General features: G+C 41.0%; 4 protein-coding genes across 4 annotated transcripts; 3 read left to right on the plus strand and 1 right to left on the minus strand.

Annotated features, from left to right (window-relative positions):
- Window positions 1-672: 672 nt before the first annotated feature.
- LOC6050120 (luciferin 4-monooxygenase) lies at window positions 673-2,607 on the minus strand. The gene is made up of 2 exons (XM_001866738.2): window positions 1,826-2,607; window positions 673-1,772 (listed from the first exon to the last, which is right to left on the minus strand). The coding sequence occupies exons 1-2, from the start codon at window positions 2,452-2,454 to the stop codon at window positions 710-712; spliced, it is 1,692 nt and encodes a 563-aa protein (XP_001866773.2). The 5' UTR covers window positions 2,455-2,607; the 3' UTR covers window positions 673-709.
- Window positions 2,608-2,682: 75 nt separating this feature from the next.
- On the plus strand, window positions 2,683-4,457 carry LOC6051133 (probable 4-coumarate--CoA ligase 1). Its single transcript, XM_001867582.2, has 2 exons — window positions 2,683-3,309; window positions 3,366-4,457. The coding sequence occupies exons 1-2, from the start codon at window positions 2,750-2,752 to the stop codon at window positions 4,438-4,440; spliced, it is 1,635 nt and encodes a 544-aa protein (XP_001867617.2). The 5' UTR covers window positions 2,683-2,749; the 3' UTR covers window positions 4,441-4,457.
- Window positions 4,458-4,658: 201 nt separating this feature from the next.
- LOC6051132 (probable 4-coumarate--CoA ligase 1) lies at window positions 4,659-6,356 on the plus strand. The gene is made up of 2 exons (XM_001867581.2): window positions 4,659-5,212; window positions 5,266-6,356. Exons 1-2 carry the CDS (start codon window positions 4,659-4,661, stop codon window positions 6,347-6,349), a joined length of 1,638 nt encoding a protein of 545 aa, XP_001867616.2. The 3' UTR covers window positions 6,350-6,356.
- A 146-nt stretch (window positions 6,357-6,502) lies between these two features.
- LOC6051131 (4-coumarate--CoA ligase 1) lies at window positions 6,503-13,145 on the plus strand. The gene is made up of 3 exons (XM_038249487.1): window positions 6,503-6,606; window positions 11,194-11,755; window positions 11,818-13,145. Exons 2-3 carry the CDS (start codon window positions 11,199-11,201, stop codon window positions 12,914-12,916), a joined length of 1,656 nt encoding a protein of 551 aa, XP_038105415.1. The 5' UTR covers window positions 6,503-6,606; window positions 11,194-11,198; the 3' UTR covers window positions 12,917-13,145.
- The last annotated feature ends 2,248 nt before the right edge of the window (window positions 13,146-15,393 follow it).

The following is a 15,393-nucleotide window of genomic DNA, read 5'->3' on the forward strand; positions in this document are numbered from 1 at the left end:
AATTGATAAAAAATAACAGATTTTTGTGATTAAAACTCAGAATTTAACAACATTTGACAGAAATTCACTCAAATCTGGGTGACAGTAATTCTAATCTGAAATATACTCCACTTACTCATTATTGCACGCAGAAAAATGTTTTGTAGAATCAACATGTATGAGGTTTGAATCAACAAAATTTTAGTTGAATATAATCAACAACAAAAATTGCGTTAAAGCAAACCTTGGTTTTCTCAATTCCACAAAAGTCTTTTGTTGTTTTAAAAAACCTGCTTTGACGTTTAGCGTTGATTCAACAAAAATCATGATTTTCAAATCATCAAAACGTTTTGTTGATTCAAATATGCTTTATTTTTCTGCGTGTGGGTTAGGATTTGACGAAAACTGAGTGATTCAAGTTGAAGCGGTATATGCACTTCGGAAGGAACCGGTCAAGAAAAAAATCAAATGGGCAGCAGCGGCAGCTAAAGCAAGCCAGAGAGACCCCTTTCCTTCCGATCTGCGTACTAGCCTTGAGAATGTACGAGAAGGATCCTCAAACAATATATGACAGTACCTTAAACCCCATAAGAAAGAAGCGTTTTTTGGTCTTATCGGACCGGATTTAGCTAAAATGTAGACCTTCATTTTTCTCATTTTAACTTGGAATTTCTTTATTATTGACAAAATTGTAGACTTAATCAAAATCATGACTTTTTATTCAGCAAATTTATCCCATGATCACCTCCTTCGCCAATCTGCGCAAGATCTTCCCTGATGGAGTCATTGGAATCTTATCCACAAAACGAACTCCACCTCGAAGTTGCTTATAGTCGGGTAGTTTCTTCGCAGTTTCCTGAAGAATAAATTCGGTACCAACAGTTTCCGAACTAGGAACCACCAGCGCGGTAGCCAAGTCATTCCCGTTCTCCTGAGGGATTCCTACAACGCAAACCGCTGCTACTCCCTCAATACCCTGCACCACAGCTTCAACGTCACTCGGAGATATCTGGTAGTTCCCGTACTTGATGATGTCCTTCTTGCGATCCACCACGTACATCAACCCGTCCTCATCGAACCGTCCAATGTCCCCGGTGTGAAGCCACCCCTCACCGTCCAGCATCTCTTCGGTAGCCGCTTGATTGCCGTAATATCCCAAGAACACGAGCTTAGTCCTCACCAGAATCTCCCCGTCCCGTCCAATCCCAACCGCGCAGTTATTTTCATCCACGATCTTGATCTCAACGCCAGGCCGCGTAAACCCAACACTCCCATCCCGGTAGAACCCTTCCCGCGTAGTCGTAACCGCGTAGCCAACCTCCGAGAACCCGTACGCAATTTCCAGAACCTTCCCCGGGAAGCGCGTCTCAAACGCGCGCTTCAAGCTCGCCGAAACGACACTTCCTCCGCACAGCGGCAGTCGCAGCGATCGGAACGCGTCGGCGGTAGCAGCCGGATCGTTCACGATCGCCCACGCCTGCGACGGCGGGAACGAAATGACGGACAGCTGGTAGCGCTGGACGATGTCCAGCGTGCGCTGAACGGTGAACGGGTCTCGAGTTATGATGCGGGTTGCACCCGCCAGGGTTCCGGCGAGAAGGGTGAACAGTCCGGACAGCCAGTAGAGGGAGCTGTACGCGAAGAGGATGTCGCTGGGGTGGCACTCGAAGAAGTTGGCCACGTGGGCGATGCAGATCGAGTGGGACAGGGAGACGGCTTTGGAGCGACCCGTGGTTCCGGATGAGCAGATGAGGATGGCGGGTGTTGACGAAGGGTTGTCGAGGTGAAGGGGGCTGGAAAGAAGAGGGGTTAGGAAGTGTTGATCGAGATTGTCGAGCAAACTTACACGAAACTGTCCTCGATCTCAGTTGGGGTTAGCAGATCTTCAACGTGAGTGTAGCCAGCGATCTTATCGCCAACTACGATTAGTTTGGGAGTGACACCTGTCAACTCGCAAGCCGCTGTCAACTCGCCAAGCGTTTCGCTGTCACAAAATACCAGCTTGGGCTTAACGATCGCGAGAATGTGACCGAGATCGTCCCGTTGAAACGATGGATCCAAGGTATTCACGGGGATTCCCAGCGCAAAGCAGGCAAACAGAACCGGTGCCGCATGCTCTCCGTTGCGAACGGCCATGGCGAAGATATCCTCGGGATTCCCGTAACCCAACTGGATCAGGTTCTGAGCTACTCGAACCGTCCTCAGGTACATCTCACCTCCGGTAACCTCAACTCCACTGTCAGCGCTAATTTGAACCACCTTGCTACGGGTACGATCGAGCATTCCGAGAACCGCTTGGCCGAGACTTTGGTCCGGATTCCACAGCGGTGGAGTCGGTAGACCTCGCCAAATGTGGCTCGCTGGATCGTAGAAGGTGTGAACGTCTCGTAACTTGCGCATGATCGTGGGATGTTGATGCGTTCGAAGGCTATGGAGAACTGGCGAGGTAGTTCGATCAACTATTGAAGAATGCATCGAGGGGACGCTGCGTTTTATGTATTTGTTATTGTTATACCTAACGGTTGACTACCGTTAAGTGGACTAGTGAAGAACTGGTATCAGGAGCCCTTTGCATCTTCTACTGGAAGTTTGCTGTATGAACTATGATACCGAACGTGACTATACAGTTCTTGATAACGCTCGTCTATTCAAATATATAATGCAGCATCATCTAGCTGCATCCCATCCATTATTTAATTAGGTACAACACAACTATCTCGTCAGTTATCTTCTGCCTACGATCACTGGAGCATCACCCCGGGAAATCAGCATGCACAAGTTACGAGACGTCCGTACTTTCTACGATCCAGCGAGCCACATTTGGCGGGGTCTACCGACTCCTTCGCTGTGGAATCCGGATCAAAGTCTTGGCCAGGCGGTTCTAGGAATGCTTGATCGTACCCGTAACAAGGTCGTTCAAATATCTGCGGACAGTGAAGTTGAGGTTACCGGAGGTGAGATGTATCTTCGGACTGTTCGAGTAGCTCAGAACCTGATCAAGTTGGGATACGGGACGCGGAGTCCGAAGAACGTCTTCGCGATGATCGTTCGCAACGGGGAACATACGGCACCAGTTCTGTTTGCCTGCTTTGCGTTGGGAATCCCCGTGAATACCCTGGATCCCACCTTTCAACGGGATGATCTTGCTCACATGCTCGGATCGGTGAAGCCCAAGTTGGTATTTTGCGAAAGTGAAACCCTGGTTGAGATGATACCTGCTTGCGAGATAGCAGGTATCGCTCCCAAGGTCATCGTATTTGGAGACAAGGTCACCGGATTCAGTCACGTTGAAGATCTACTCGTACCAACTGGAGTTGAAAACACCTTCGTGTAAGCTACTTCAGAAACCCCAATCAAGATCATCAAGTAACGCGATTCCCTTTCAGCCCCGTTCACCTCGACAACCCCTCAACGGAACTCGCCATCCTGCTCTGCTCATCCGGAACCACGGGTCGCTCCAAAGCGGTCTCCCTATCCCACTCGATCTGCATCGCCCACGTGGCCAACTTCTTCGAGTGCCACGCCAGCGACATCCTGTTCGCGTACAGCTCCCTCTACTGGCTGTCCGGCCTCGTAATGGTCCTCGCCGGAACCCTCGCGGGTGCAACCCGCATCATAACCCGAGATCCGTTCACCGTTCAACGCACGCTGGACCTCGTCCAGCGCTTCCGCGTATCGGCACTGTTCATCCCGCCGACACAAGCTTGGGCGATCGTCAACGATTCAGCGGTTACGGCGGACTCGTTCCGATCGCTGCGACTGGCGTTCGCCGGAGGTAGCGTCGTTTCGGCGGGATTGAAGCGATCGTTTGAAGCGCGCTTCCCGGGTAAGATCCTGGAGATTGCGTACGGGTTCTCGGAGGTTGGTTACGCGGTGACGTTCACCCGGGAAGGGTTCTACCGGGATGGGAGCGTTGGGTTTACGCGGCCTGGCGTTGAGATCAAGATCGTGGATGAGGACAGCTGCGCGGTTGGGATCGGACGGGACGGGGAGATCCTGGTGAGGACGAAGCTGGTGTTTTTGGGGTATTTTGGGAATCGAGAAGCTACGGAAGAGATGCTGGACGGTGACGGTTGGCTTCACACTGGGGATATTGGACGGTTCGACGAGGACGGGTTGATGTACGTGGTAGATCGCAAGAAGGACATCATCAAATACGGGAACTACCAGATATCTCCGAGTGACGTGGAAGCTGTGGTGCAGGGTATTGAAGGAGTAGCTGCGGTATGCGTCGTGGGAATCCCTCAGGAGAACGGGAATGACTTGGTAACCGCGTTGGTAGTTCGCAGCTCTGAAACTCTTGGTAGCGAGTTGATCGTTCAGGAAGTTGCGCAGAAACTTCCCGACTACAAACATCTTCGAGGTGGAGTTTACTTTGCGGATCAGCTACCAATGACTCCGTCTGGCAAGGTCGTCCGACGACTAGCGAAAAAGATTGTTTTGGAAAAATGTTCTGAATAAAAGATCGTTCCAAAGTCCCATTGATTTATGTTGATTACATCCCGTCCACTCCAAAAAAAAAAGATAGAGGTTGTCTGAATGACTCAACACATTAAGCCAAATCACGTTTAACCCGTTAAACCACGCTCTTATCTTGTCTTCCGCGTGTGCCACTTCTAATCAGCCGGTAGATTCCAGCCAGTCATTCTCCACACTCGATCGCGTCAACAACGATCACCATGCGCCCGTTGCGAGACCTGTACACGTTCTACGACCCGGCGACCCGCGTTTGGCGCGGTCTACCGACTCCACCGTTGCTGAACCCGGACCAAGGTCTCGGCCAGCTGATCCTCGGAATGCTCGCGCGGAATCCCAGCAAAGTGGTTCAAATTAGTGCGGACAGTGGAGTTGAGGTTACCGGAGGTGAGATGTACCTGCGGACGGTTCGGGTCGCGCAGAACCTGATCAAGTTGGGGCTCGGGAATCCCAGGGACATCTACGCGATGGCCGTTCGCAACGGCGAGCATACGGCACCGGTCGCGTTTGCCTGCTTTGCGCTGGGAATCCCCGTTAATACCATGGATCCCAGCTTTCAACGGGACGATCTGGGTCACATCCTGGCGATCGTTAAGCCCAAGCTGGTATTTTGTGACAGCGAAACGCTTGGTGAGTTGACAGCGGCTTGCGAGTTGACGGGTGTCACTCCCAAGGTGATCGTACTGGGCGATAAGATCGCCGGATACACTCACGTTGAAGATCTGCTCGTGCCAACCGGGATCGAGGACAGTTTCGTGTAAGTTTGTTCAGCAATCTCGATCACCAATTCCTAACCCGACCCCTTTCCAGCCCCGTCAACATCGAAACCCCAAACAACCAACCCGCCGTCCTAGTCTGCTCCTCCGGCACCACCGGTCGCTCCAAAGCCGTCTCGCTGTCCCACTCGATCTGCATCGCTCACGTGGCCAGCTTTTACCTCCTCCAAACCGACGACGTCATCTTCGCGTACAGTTCCCTCTACTGGCTGTCCGGGTTGATCATGCTGCTGGCCGGAACGGCCCTAGGTGCAACGAGGATCATCACCCGCGATACCTTCACCGTGCCGCGCACGCTGGACATCATCCAGCGGTACCGGGTGTCGGCCGTGATCGTGCCACCGTCGCAAGCGTGGGCGATCGCGAACGATCCGGCGGCGTCGGTGAGTGCCCTGGCCAGCTTGCGGCTGCCGATGTGTGGAGGGAGTGCGGTGTCGGCGAGCTTGAAGCAGGCGTTCGATCGGCTTATTCCGGGACGATCGTTGGAGGTTATGTACGGGTTTTCGGAGATTTCTACCGCGGTGAGTTACACCAAGGGGGAGTTTTACCGGGATGGAAGTGTGGGCTTTGCGGGACCAAGGATGGAGATCAAGATTGTGGATGACGGTGGGGTTACGCTTGGGATTGGGCAGGAAGGGGAGATCCTGGTCAGGACCAAGTATGTGTTCTTGGGGTATTACGGGAATGATGGGGCTACCAGGGAAATGCTGGACGATGAAGGTTGGATGCATTCCGGGGACATTGGACGGTTCGACGAGGACGGGCTGTTGTACGTGGTGGATCGCAAGAAGGACCTGATCAAGTACCGGAACTACCAGATATCTCCGAGTGACGTGGAAGCTGTTCTGCAGAGTATTTGCGGTGGGGCTACCGTGTGCGTCGTTGGACTCCCTACGGAAACCGGGGACGATCTGGTAACGGCTTTGGTAGTCCAAAATCCCAAGTCAGCTGTCCCGCTTGACAGTGATCTTGTACTGAAGGAGGCGGAGAAGCGCCTTCCAAACTACAAACACCTTCGAGGTGGAGTCCACTTTGTAGATCAGCTACCAATGACTCCCTCGGGAAAGATTGTTCGGGTATTAGCTAAGAAGATGATTCTCGAAAAAAGTTTGAAATAAACAGTTCAAAAATGTATATAATTTCTAACCAAACAATGAAGAATTCCACACATCTAAAAAATTCAACTAATTGCCATCGAAGGTACAGATCTCAGGTACGGGAAATGAACGGTTTGCGGCACGATATCACACAAGGTACAGTATAGTTGCAAGCGCCTGCTATTTAAGTGCACTAACGCGATGTACGCGATCGTTAGTTCTCTGTTGGTTGTTCCGGAGAGATCGTGCGCGCACACGAGACGAGACGCACGGAATAGGTAAGTTTAAACTTGTTTTGAAGAGATTGCGAAGGTAAAGTGCATTGTCGCCTGGGTTGATTAGTGAGTACATAAGATACATAGTTGGGCTTAACAATTTGGATCAGGGATCTTGATACAGTTATGGAGTTCATTGAACAGTTCTGATTGGTTGACTTAATGAGCTAAGCTCGGAAGGAACGCGGACAAGAGAAGTTGTTGGGGGAGGAAAATAAAAAGATAAATGGAAAAATCAAAATTCAAGGATACACAAATTACTAAATTCTTAAGGTGAAACGGGACACCAGTTACTGGACAACTTCTGTTTAACTTTAATCAATTTCTGAACTCAACATCAGATTGCATGCTACCGACCATTTTATCGTCTGCAAAAAGTGCAACTTCCTAAGTTACTGTATTTCTCTTAACGGTGCTTCCAAAAACTCGAGTCGTGGTATCAATATGACGCTGCCTTCCCGTTTCACCTTAAATTCTTAACCTCTCAAATTGAAATTTTGGCGAGGATGTGGACTATCCAGTACAAACTACAGATGCATTTATTTTATTTATTTTTTAACACAGGGTTTTTGACAATTGGTGCTGACGTTTTCTTTTTAATTCGAATACGTTCGAATTGACAAACATTGGATGTAGTAAAATTCGAATTAACGAATCCGCTCTGTATTTAACTCTTGAGTTTTTTATGTTGGAATTTTAACAATTTTCAAACAGTCAAATGTTGGATTTCTAAAATATCAAAATTTTCAAATATTTATACATATTTTCTTGAAATTTTAAAATGTTAAGCTTTTATTTTTTTTTTAATTTTCAATTATTTTTAATTCTGAATTATAAAATTATGCACCAAGAAATTTCTGGATTTTCGAATCATTACTTTAATTTTTCCATTTTTGAATTTCTAAATTATCAAATAATGTTTATTTTTTATTTTTGGTTTTCGATATTTTTTGATTTTCTTATAGCCACAAATTTCTATGATTATTTTTATGAATTTTGCCTCTATTTTACTTCATTCAGAGCAAAAAAATCCTTTCTTTTAAAATTTTTGTATTTCAAGATTCTGCGTTTTGAGATTCGATCTTTTCTTAATTCTGAATTTTAAAATTTATGCACCATAAAATTTCTGAATTCTGAAAATTCAAATGTTTAAACCTATGCATTTTAGAATTTGAAAAATAAAATATGAAATTTCCGAATTTTTGAATTTTGAAAATTCTTTATGTTATTTTTTAGTTCTGGAATTTGTGAATATTAATATTTTTAAATAAGCAAGTTTTTGAGTATTTTTATTTCTTATCTTTTATTTTTTAATTTCGGAATTTCTAAATTTGTCAATTTTTGAATTTTTAACCTTTTTATTTCCCATTTTTTCCTGCATTTAGCAAGTTTTTGAATATTTGTTATTCTATTTGTTGACTTAAATTTTTTCAATTTTTTATTTCTGAATTTTCGAATATTGATTTTCTTTAAAGTTTTAAATATTTGTATATTTTTCAATTATTTTTGTTTGAATTCTGAATTTTAAAATAATGCATCATACAATTTCTGAAGTTTTGATTTTTTAAAATTTGAATCGTTGAGTTTTAAAAATCCGAATTTAAAATTTTAATTTAATTGTTTTTTTTTTAATTTCGGAATTAAAAAAAAATTAATTTTGTAATTTATTAACTTTTTTTAATTCCTTATTTCCGATTTTTTTTAAATTTTGAAATCTCTCAAATTTTTAGTTTTGAACTCCTGAATTTTAGAATTTAAATATTTATAAATTTGCAAGTTTTTGAATATTTGTTAATTTTTTTGTTGACTTTAATTTATTGAATTCTTAATTTCAGAATTTACGAATAATGTTTTTTTTTAAGTTCTAAATATTTGTATTTTTTATGTAATTTTTTTTTTGATTTCTGAATTTAAAAATTATGTATTATAAAATTTCTGAATTTGTGTTTTTTTTAATCGCTGCGTTTTAATTTTGAAAATTTTATAATTTTATTTTTTTAATTTTGGAATTTGAGAATTTAAATAGTTTTAAATTTGCATGTTTCTGAATATCTGTGTTTTTTTATTCTTAACTTTTATGCTTTAAATTTTGAGATTCCTAAATTTTGTATTTTTTTTATTTCTTTAATTTTGATTTTTACAATTTTGAAATTCCTAAAAAATTAAATTTATATATTGTTTAATATTTATATTTATAAATTTGTAGGTTTTTGAACATTTGTTTTTTATCTTAAATTTTTGAATGTTTTTTTATTCTATTTCAAAACTTTTATTTTTCAAATTTCGGATTTTTTTTTTTGATTTTGGAATTTTAAACTTGTTATGTTTTATTATTTCCGAATTTCTCAATTTTGAAATCTCTCAAATTTTAAGTTTTTGAATTTGTGAATTTTAGAATTTTAATATTAATAAATTTTGTTTTTGAATGTTTGTTATTTTATTTCTTGACTTTAATTTTTTCAATTGTTGATTTCAGAATTTTCGAATAATGTTATTTTTTTAGTTCTAAATATCTGCATTTTTTTTCAATGTTTTTTTGAATTTTGTATTTAAAAATTATGCATCATTTCATAAGACTTCTGAATTTTTGTTTTTTTTTTTTTGAATCGTTGCGTTTTAATTATTTAAAGATTTTAATTTTAAATTTCAGAATATTCCAACTTTGATTTTTTTAAATATTTTTTTTATTATTGAATTTTAATAGTTTAAAATTTGCAGGTATCTGTATATCTGTGTTTTTTTCTATTTCTGAACTTTTATTTTTCAAATTTTGGAATCTCGGAATATTTTTTTTAATTTCTTTATTTTTGATTTTTTTGAATTTTTAAATTCCTATTTTTTTAAATTTTATAATTATTTTGGAATTTTAATATTTATAAATTTTGTTTTGAATCTTAAATTCTATTTAAAAAAAGTGAATTTTAAAATATTCAAATATTGGAGTTTTCTATTTTTTTTTTTTGGTTTTCTAAATTTGTAATTTTTGCAATAACATAAATATTTGTGTGGCTTTTTCTTCTGCTTAACTTCATTCCGAGCAAAAAACAAAATCCGTTCTTTTTTATTTTTGGTATTTCAAGAGTCTGCGTTTTGAGATTCGGCCTCATGAGGAAATTATGGGGTTTCAATAATATTATATCGAACACAAAATTATATAAACGTTTTTAATGTTCAGTCTCATTCAAATAAGCAATTTCAAATTCATTTGATTTTTCCATCAATACATTTTGCAAACAAGCACCGCGCGAAGAAACGTCTGACGCCACTTTACATTTCTGTTACTTTTCAGCTAAATTAAAAAAAAATATGTTTAGGATCATAAAAAAATTATAAGCTGGTTTAGAAAAAATATGTTTCATGACCAATTTTTAAATGGAGTTTTGCGTTCCTTCCGAGCTCCGTACTACACAGTTGAAAAAATTGTGTAAATTTGAAAGGTGTCATTTTTTAAGGTTGAATATTACCTCTTTTATGATGTAATTTTACCTTAATTTAGACTCAATAAGTGACATTACATTAGGAAAGTGGTGAAATTGCACATTTTTCCCAGAAGTAATGTTACCATGATTTTTTTACTGTGTAGCCTTAACGAAAGATAGACAATCAAAACACTATAATTACGTCGAACGCATTAGTTCTAGAAAAAGTCAACAGTTACTGTTCATTAAGATATAATCAACATTACACGAAATGACAAGCAATTGTCATTGTTGTTGTTCTATTTTGTCTAATCAGTACAGCAAATGACACTCCGTTACCTCTACCGCAGAGAACAGATGTATATCATTGAACAAACAGCATTGAAAAACGTGTATAAAAATTCAAACCAAAATACGTTGAAAAGAGCTAGGGTGTGAACCATCCGCCTAGATAGCGCCACTTCCAAAATCATGATGGCCTACAGTAGCAGAACGTTGGACCATCTAATCACTACATAAAACATTCCGTACGAACGACATCAGACCAATGTCTGACTGTCCTTCATCAGAGGGTTGCAATTTTACGCGCCAAAGAAGGTAAACAAAACGAAATCGAACATAACATGTGTAAAGGGACTATTTTAAGTTGTCGCTTGAAAAATCATTTTTGAATGAAATTTCTGTTAGGTTGCATTTGTTTATGTTTATGTTTATGCATTTTTGCATTATTTTTAGTCGACTGGAATTATACAGAAGGGAATTTTCTATTTAAACGAGGTTTACATTTATTTTCTTTCGGAATTATTGAGCCTTTTTCATTGTTATGTCAAGTATTCTCAGCCGCGACGGTGGCGCCGTCAACGTATCCTGCAACGTATCTTTGATGCAAGATTGTATGCAACGCACTTTTTTAGTGCAACAGTGTTTACACACAAGTTAGAGCCTAGATGTACATCTGTTCTCTGTGCCTCTACGTTGATTGACATTGAACTGCCTCGTTTCGAAGTCACTCAACAGTGAGGTAACCCATGGGATCCCTGTTTGAAAAATGCCGTTCGTCGTACGAGTTGTCGAGCGGTTCTGATTTTACCGTTTCGATATCGATTGGTCGAACATGCATCGTTTATCTTTATTTCACCCACAAACGATCCCTTTTAAATGCTCTTTCCAGCAACCATGCGTTCCCCACGCAACGTCGCCGCCTTCTACGATCCGACCACCCGAATTTGGCGTGGCGCCCGAACCTCCCCGGTCTTCAACCCTAACCAATCGCTGGGCGAACTGGTCCTGAACCGCCTCGCCCAAACCCCAACCACGATCGCCCAGGTCAGTGCCGACAGCGGTGCCGAGGTATCCTGCGGCGAGCTCCGCCTGCGCACGATCCGCGTAGCTCAAGCCTTGACGGGGCTCGGGTACTCGCGGGATCGTGCGGACATCATCGCAATGGCCGTTCGCAATGGGGAGCACGTGGCTCCGGCGCTGTTTGCCTGCTTTGCGCTGGGCATTCCGGTTAATACGCTGGACGCGACGTTCAAGCGGGACGATCTGGGGCACATGCTTGGGACGGTGCGGCCGACGCTGGTGTTCTGCGATCAGGAGACGATCGGGGAGATGAGCGCTGCGATGGAGATCGCCGGGATTCGAGCGAGCGTGGTCGTTTTTGGGAAGCGTTTGGAGGGGTTCATGTACGTGGAAGATCTGCTGGTTCCGACTGGGGTCGAGGAGGAGTTTGTGTGAGTAGAATGACCTTCTGTTAGACTTTTTTGGATACAAATAAGGCTTCTTTTCTCAACAGTCCCGTTCACTTTGAAGACGCTTCTACCGAACTAGCAATCATCCTGTGCTCGTCGGGAACAACCGGAAGATCCAAAGGCGTGAGCTTGTCACACAGTGCCTCCATAGTCAGCGTAACCGGACTCAACAACTGCTACCCCAACGACGTCATCCTCTGCTTCAGCTCCCTCTACTGGTACTCCGGCTTCGCCTTCCTCCTCCTGGGAACCATCTTCGGTGCGAAGCGGATCATCACCCGAGAACCGTACAGCCCCAACCTCGCTCTGGACTTCATCAACCAATACCGCGTCACCATTACCTTCTTCTCACCGGCAACAACCTACCAACTTCTCAAGCACCCCCAACTCCAGCAATCAACCCTCGCCAGCCTCCGGGTCAGCATCTGCGGCGGTGCCTCCATCTCCGGCGACCTGAAGCAACTCTTCGAGCGAACCGTCCCGCACGGCGAGATGTGCGCCCTGTACGGACTGTCGGAAGCGGCCGGCGCCGTGACCAGCTCGGAAAACTCCACCTACAAGCAGGGCTCCAGCGGCTTCGTCAAGCCCAACTACGAGCTGAAGATCGTGGACGACGCCGGACGCCCACTAGACATCGACCAAGAGGGCGAGATCCTGGTACGGGCAGGCCTCTGCACGTTCATGGGCTACTACGGAAACAGCGAAGCCACGGCGGAAATGCTCGACCCGGACGGATGGCTCCACACCGGTGACATCGGACGGGTCGACGAGGACGGCCTCCTCTACATCGTAGATCGCAAAAAGGACATCATCAAGTACAACGGATACCAAATCTCCCCGACCGAACTAGAAACAGTCATCCAGTCCGTCCCGGGCGTCATCAACGTGTGCGTTACGGGCGTTCCGGTGCCCGGGAATGACCTGCCGGCGGCGTTGGTTGTGAAGCGGAACGACGACGAAGCGAACGCGGAGATTGAGACGGTGATCGTGGAATCGATAAGGACGCAGCTAGGGGATTATAAACAGCTGCGGGGTGGGGTTTACTTTGTCGCAGAGCTGCCGATGACGCCCTCGGGGAAGATACTGCGCCGGGGTTGTCGGGATATTTTGGTTGCGATGTATAATAAGGAGAAAGTGAGGTGAAATGTTGGGTTTGAAGAAATAAGGCACTTTTTTGTTTTAAATATATAATAGAAGGTCTCGTGAATAAATAAATCTTAGAAGTATTCAAACAGTGAAAGATATTGACCAACATCAGGCTGGTTTTTGTAGATGTCGGTTAATCAACCAATAAAATTGCGTGATTTTTACTGGGGTAGGCATCAGGTGAGATTCTACAATGCTCAAATTATACAATTCAAAAATTCGAAAATTACAAGCATCCCAAAACAGGTGTGTTTTATTCGTGAGCCACAAAATTCTAAACCCAAACTATTTTTTTTTTAATATCAAAACACAAAAATTTAAATTCAAAAATTATTTTTGAATTCAAATAGGTATTTAAAAATTCGGAAAAATTTTAGTAGTAAAAATGATAAATTCTTAAATCACAAAATTTTAAATTCTAGGCTTTTCAACTCTAAAACTTTAAATTTTCTAAAATGCTTAGTTAAAAACTGTAAAATTGTAAAATTCTAATTGGTAAAATCAGAATTGAAAAAATTCAATAAAAAAAATTCTGTGAAATTTAAAAGATTTTTTTTTTTGCATTCTAAAATTTTATTTGTAAAGTAAAATATTCTAAAATTATTAAAATAAACCAAATTTTAATATTCTTCAATCCTAAAGGTCAAAATCCTAAGGTTGGGACCATCCATAAACCACGGGGATACTTTTTTTGGAAATCTCAACAAACATCAAACATCATTTATGTAAATTTTAATATGTAAAGTTTAAAAATTTAAAAATTCTAGGATTCAAAAACTCAAAAAAAAATCTGAAATTACTAAAATAATCAAAATTTTGATGTTATTCAATCCTAAAGCATAAGCATAAGCATAAGCATAAGCATAGGTGCCCACCCGCAGTTGCTACTCCGTTATTGACCAGGACCTCCAGAAGTTACATCCACGAGCCGTGGAAGATGAGTGGGTGCTATCTTTCCTCGCTTCGCAACTTCTCAAAGGCCCCTATCATGCTGATCAATACCGGCGCCGGCCACGACCAGTGGTAGAGTTACGGGGAAGTGGATGGGAATGTTAGTCCGATACTTGAGTGATAGAGACCGCCCAATCGACTGCTTCTCCGACAAAGTATCACATGAGTTTTGAGGGGGTTAGTAGATGGGTATAAGGTCAGGATTCACGAGTGGCAGTGATGTGACCATGAGCATTTTGTTTATCGGTTCAAATTTTTTAAATCTTAGGCAGCCGGCTGCGGAAAGATAGATAATTGATTATTTAAAATGGTTTATTTTTATCGAACGCGTGCCAGCCGAGCAGTAGTGCTATGGGCTGGACTTATCAGTATAATTTTACTGTTTTTACAATTTAGATAACGCGAACAAATTTCAAAAATAGTAAATAAATGACGCTTTACTCTTCATAAAATCGATAGTTTGATGAGTTAATACTAAAACTGAAAGTTGGAATAAATTTTTACGATCATTTACGACGAAAATTATCGCGAAAAAACCGGACTGCGCGTCCCCAGAGGCACTGCACTTATGAAGGCATTATTCAATTATTATGACCAATCACCCCATGCACACAAATAGCGACACAAAAGAGACGAAAATTATCGAGAAAAAACAGGACTGCGCGTCCCCAGAAGCACTGCACTTCTTTGATGTTATTCAATCCTAAAGTTCAAAAATTCTAATATCTTGAAAAAAATTCAAGATATTCACAATGAAAAAATTAAAATTTCTAAAATTTAAAAAAAGTTTGCTGTGAAATTTTAAAATTTATTCAAAATTTTAAACTGTAAAGTTTCAAAAATTCTAGGATTCAAAACTCAAAAAAATTATCTAAAATTGTTAAAAAAAAACAAATTTTAATATTCTTCAATCCATAAGTTCGAAAATTCTAAGATCTTGATATTCTAAAATCAAAAAAAGTTGCTGTGAAATTTTAACATTCTAACATTTTCACTGTAATGTTTTAAATTTTAAAAGTTCTTGAATTCAAAAACTCAATAAAAAAAGTAAATTTTTAAAATTAATTAAATTTGATATTCTTCAATCCTAAAGTTCGAAAATTGTAAAATCTTGAAATTTTAAAATAATAAAATTCTAAAATCTTAATATTTCTTATATTATTTTAAAATTTCAAAGCTCTAAAATTTCTAAATTCAAAATCATAAAATTCTAAAGTATAAAAATTGTACAATTTTAACATTTTAAAACTCGAAATTGAAAAATTGTAAAATTTTAAAATACTGAAGTTCTAAAATCTTAAAACTGTTTTTTTTTAATCTAAAATTCGTAACATAAATTCAGAATTCAGATTCAGAAAAAATCAGAAAAATATAAAATCTTTTATAATCCTAAAATTTAAAATTAAGAATTCTTGGATTCAAAATTGTAAAATTCTGTAGTTTTTTTTCTTTTTTGTGTTCTAACAAAAACAAATGTATTTTTTATTTTTTTGTGTTTTTGAATGGAAATTCTTTTTCCATTC

This window comes from Culex quinquefasciatus, chromosome 1 (assembly GCF_015732765.1).
Source record: "Culex quinquefasciatus strain JHB chromosome 1, VPISU_Cqui_1.0_pri_paternal, whole genome shotgun sequence".
Taxonomy (NCBI): domain Eukaryota; kingdom Metazoa; phylum Arthropoda; class Insecta; order Diptera; family Culicidae; genus Culex; species Culex quinquefasciatus.